Here is a 4,901-nt window from a genome sequence, read left to right on the forward strand (position 1 = left end):
GTTTCGGTTCTGGGTGAAACCTCTCTTTTGTACTAGTTGCTTTGTACTGCTATTCATTTTAATGCATTTGTGGTTTATCCACTTTATTAAAAAAAAAAAATACAATACTAACCCCAACCGGTGTTTGAGTTTGAGGTCTTATTCTTTCTTCTCTTTCTTAATTTGGGTGTTTTGCAGTTTGTTTTTCCCTTTCAGTTGTCTGTTTTGCCCAGGTGGATATATATATATATATATTGTTATGATGTTATATCAATTAATATAAATAGTTTATTCATTTTAAAAAAAAAAATATAACGACTCAAACACTATTGATTTAAGAATAACAACTCACAACAGATTCACTAGAAGTGGATTCAGATACGACAATCTCAAAAACAACATAAAAACAACAGTTAAAAAATAATAATAAAAGCAAATCAAACACAGAGTTCTCTTGAAAACTCTATGGTGAATTTCTCCATATGAGAAGAGAGGCACACTGACATCTGAATCTCTCCTTGCTTTCTCCCTCCGACGAGCACAACTTGACCTTCATGGTTCATAGAAACTATCTCCGTCCAGGACCGTCCTACTCGGGCACCCTACACAAAAGTCTATCTCATAGGCCCGAAAACTCGAAGACCCAGAAAAAAGAACATTTGCCGACTTGCCATTTCTCTTGATCTCACCCACCCAATCTTCACACCATCCCAAAACGTCCTTAAAACTCTCATCTATTTGTTCTTTGATCCTTGAACAAGCCTTTGAAAGTCCAGCATTTTCAACCAGTTCCATGACCTTGGCTTTTGCAAAGCAGAGCTTAACGCAATTGCCCAAATAATTGTCTTTCAATGGAGGGTAAAGGGTTGAGGCGAGTCCTATAGTCCATGGCGAACCCTAGAATGGTCTCCTCATTAGCGTCCTCCATGGTTTTGGTTTTTATGAGGCTGATCCAAGTGAGAGCTGAAAGCACTGTGAATGATGAGTGTTGGAAGTTGCCAGCATCATTGGCTCGTTGTTTGATGGATTGGATCATATCCCGGCTAATTGTGAACGTTTTACTCATTAGTTCTGATCGTCCTTCTTTCATGTTAAGCTTTACACTTTTGATCTGGTTTTTATGTTTGAACGAGAGATTCTTCAATACAAAAAGTTCATGTAAAAAAACATAATTTCTCCTAATTTATTATATTCATATTATTCTTTTTTTTTCCTTTAAAAAAAAATCATGCATACTAGAAATAAAAATTTAAAAAAAAATATTGCTCTTTCCCATGTTCACCTCTAGCTCGTGACCGGTTTTTGGGCCCTGTTTTTTCTATACTTGTTCTTGTCCCGTCATTTTTTTCAATAAATTCATAATTTATCTATTTAAAAAAATTTTAAAAAAATTAATTTCAAAGAGATGGACAATGGACGAGCCAGCCAAGAAGTTTTTTTATTTCTCTTTATATACTTATACGCTTTATATAATCTATTATTTAAAAAAATTGAATAATTCATAATAAATTCTTTTGAAATAAAAAATTTAAAATTAAAAAATTAAAAATATCAAAGAGCTTATGTTCTTAAGTTTTTATTTAAAATTTTAAAATTTAATAAAACTTATTATATAAAAACTTTGTACTTATTTTCAGATGTACTGTCATCAATTGTACTATTATTTTTTATTTTATTTTTTTTTGATAAAATAGATAAACCACAATTTATTAAAATCAAAAGAGTAGTACTGGAAAAACAAACCAAGAAGACTATAAGCAAGTAATATGACGGCAAAAAATGCCGAACAAAGTCCAAGCAACACACAAGCAAAAACAAAGTCCACTAGAAGTGGAAGGAACCAAAAGAAGGAACAACTCATAAGGGAAAAGAACACCCCTGGAAGTAACCCAAGAACATTAGGGGCTGCTGATCTCTTCCCTCCTGGACTCAAGAAACTCCAGACTCCTCTTGACTGTATGAGAAGACTCTTCCAGCCTTTGCATTTTCTGCTCGGGAGCTGCAGAAACCCAATTTAAAAACATATGAGAAACTTTAATGATCATAGATAAACAATTAATAAAACAATCATAAAAAATTCTCCTATTACGCTCGAGCCAAATATTCCAAATTAAGGCCCTAGATAAGATATCACAGGTTATCTTGTTGTCCCCACTGAGCTTGCTCCTCTATCGACCCGACAAGTCAATTAGGGATGATGGGAGGTCGATTAGAGCAAAAATCTGCCTAAAGTGTTCCCAAATTTGAACTGCAAAAGGGAAGTGAATAAAAAGATGCTCCGTAGTTTTAATGTCTGTAAAGCAGAGCATGCAAGTAGCAGTAGGGAGTTTATTACATTTTTGCTTTGCCAGATTATGACGGGAGGTCGATTAGAGCAAAAATCGATGTACTATTATTTTCAGTTTTTAATAAATTCATAGTTTTTTTAAAAAATAATATACATTTAAATATTCATGTTAATTAGAAATAATAAATAAATAAAACGAAACTGGACTTACAATGGGAAGGTCTGGCGCCATCATCTTCAAGAATTGGCGGGCGATCTCATCACCGCGCGGATGGTGCCGGATCACGGTTCGATCGTGAACCATCGTTGAAACCTCTGAAATCGATTCCTCAGCCTCGCGGCAAGCCGTGGCCCAGGCCTTGATGAACTGCCACAAGCCCCGGCCATCCACCACCGCGTGATGCACCGCAACTCCAACAGCGAAGCCGCCGCTCTCAAACTTCGTCACCTGAACGGCCATGACCGGCGCTGGTAAAACTCTAGTGTCTAGCTCCGGCACGAGCCATAGAAACGAGTCGACGTCGTGGATCTCATCGGAAGCGAGACGGATGAAGTCACCGTCCGAGTTGGCCTCGATGAAGGTGATGTGTGTTGCGTGTGAGGAAGCGCGGAACTAGTGTGGCAATTCGTCAAACACTTGGTGTGCAATATCACAATACCTAGCAATCACACAATGAATGGGTAATGCAAGGATAACATACAACCAATCTCACAAGAATAAAGTATGAGACACCAATTTAACGTGGTTCGGCTAAGAACAAGCCTACATCCACGGGAGAACAATGTTTCACTATATCATGGGGGATAACAAGAGTACAAGAGTATAAAAAATAGGCATAAAACCACAAAAGGATTACCAAGCTCTAAGAACTAGCCTTACCTCAAAAACAAGGGTTTTACCTTGCTTTAATGAGATCAAGCAAGAACAAGAGCTCTCCTCTACACCACTCTTTTCACTCTCCAAATACAAGAGAACTCACCCTCTCTATCTTTCTTTCTTTTTTCTCATTACACAACACCCAACAAACATAACCCTATATAAACAATAGAGCAATCTAGACCGTTGGATTAAAAGAGATCAAGATTTTGGCTTCATCACAAGGATATCAAGCCAATATTTAACAATGTGATCATCTGGGGAACAAGCCACGGCGATGTCGCCGGTGGCCGGGAGGTAGGTGAGCTTACCGGCTAGTGAATAGAAGCAGCGGAGGGAGGTGGAGAGGGAGGATTTGAGGGAATGGAGGTCAGGGGTGGCACCGGGGAAGAGGAGGAGGCGTTGGATGGGTGGTACAGAGATCCATATGGCGTCGAAGAAGGAGAGGGGGAGGAGGAGGAGGGCATCCTTTCCCAGTGCCGGTGAAGGGGAAATGGTGATGTATGATACGTTGTGGATACGAAATGAAAAGTTCTCTAATAATGTTCCGATCGAAGATATTATAAGGGCGCTTATTATTTTCTTTTCTTTTTTTTTTAAATTAAAATATTTTAAAAATTATTTACTTTAAACACACACCATCGACATTAATTACATGGGACCCTTTATTTGTTTGGTGAACTGTCACACCATTAGTGTAGTATCCGTCACTTAATTCTATGATTACTGTCACACAACATTTGTGGTGGACTGTCACACATTTTTTTTTAAGTAGATAAACCACTTCGATTAAATAACAAATTAACGAGTACAAATAATCCCCCCACTTTCCTGATGTCACACCCTCTTTTTTATTCACTCTTGTTGTTTCTGTCTCTGTTTTGTTATTTTATTTGTTTGTCTGTGTTATTTGTTCGTCATTCGCAGTTTTAGTTATTCTAATAAATTTATAATTTATTCATTTTATTAAAAAAAAAATTTACATGGGACCGTTTCCACATGATGGAAATAATTTTTCACAGACTATATATCTGCAACTATATATTCAGTTTTTCAAAAAATTGTATAATTACAGTGTTAAATATGAATCCAACTAATACTCAATCCTCATCTTCAGACGCCCAATGTGAATCTACGGAGTGGACAAGAATCCCTTTGCGCAAATCAACCATCAATGCAGTCTCCGTCAAAACGATTAGTGGATGGCAGACACTTGACTTCCGTACCAACAACAAGCTCGTCCAAATTAAACAAATCATGCAGCTCATTGTTTCTTTTTGTTCATGCAACAGCTCGGTCACCAAGCTCGATCTCCATAGTGCCTGCGCTGCTGGACAAGTGAGAAGCAATATTGCTAAACAGAACGTAGCTCGCATGTGTTGAAGTCTCAAAACAGTGTCGGAGAAGGATTTTCAGGAATATTGAGAACATGAGAAGAAGATCAGAAAGAAAGAAAGAAAGGAGACAAGAGTGAAGCATGGAAAATAATTCTCCAATATTCTTGCTTTCATTTTATTGTCACAATATATAATAGCTTTAACAGACTCAAGCATTTTTCACAAACACATGGCATGCCCGTACACGTCTCCACTCAATTCTATGATTACTAATAGACGTCATGTCTCCTAATTACAAAGCTTTAATGACTACTAATAACATGATTAATCCAGCCAACACTTGCTAGTAAGTTGTGACCAAATAAATGAATTTATTGTCGATCGTCCTCCTCGATTTTGCCTGGAGATTAGCACAAGGCCT

The 4,901-nt window shown here is 37.3% G+C and overlaps 1 protein-coding gene across 1 annotated transcript; it reads right to left on the reverse strand.

Moving 5' to 3' along the window:
• Window positions 1-356: 356 nt before the first annotated feature.
• On the reverse strand, window positions 357-4,460 carry LOC120260215 (malonyl-CoA:anthocyanidin 5-O-glucoside-6''-O-malonyltransferase-like). The gene is made up of 6 exons (XM_039267655.1): window positions 4,445-4,460; window positions 3,366-3,679; window positions 2,478-2,879; window positions 1,723-1,978; window positions 673-782; window positions 357-581 (listed from the first exon to the last, which is right to left on the reverse strand). Exons 1-6 carry the CDS (start codon window positions 4,458-4,460, stop codon window positions 417-419), a joined length of 1,263 nt encoding a protein of 420 aa, XP_039123589.1. The 3' UTR covers window positions 357-416.
• Window positions 4,461-4,901: the final 441 nt, after the last annotated feature.

The sequence above is a fragment of the Dioscorea cayenensis genome, chromosome 5 (assembly GCF_009730915.1).
Source record: "Dioscorea cayenensis subsp. rotundata cultivar TDr96_F1 chromosome 5, TDr96_F1_v2_PseudoChromosome.rev07_lg8_w22 25.fasta, whole genome shotgun sequence".
Classification (NCBI taxonomy): Eukaryota; Viridiplantae; Streptophyta; class Magnoliopsida; order Dioscoreales; family Dioscoreaceae; genus Dioscorea; species Dioscorea cayenensis.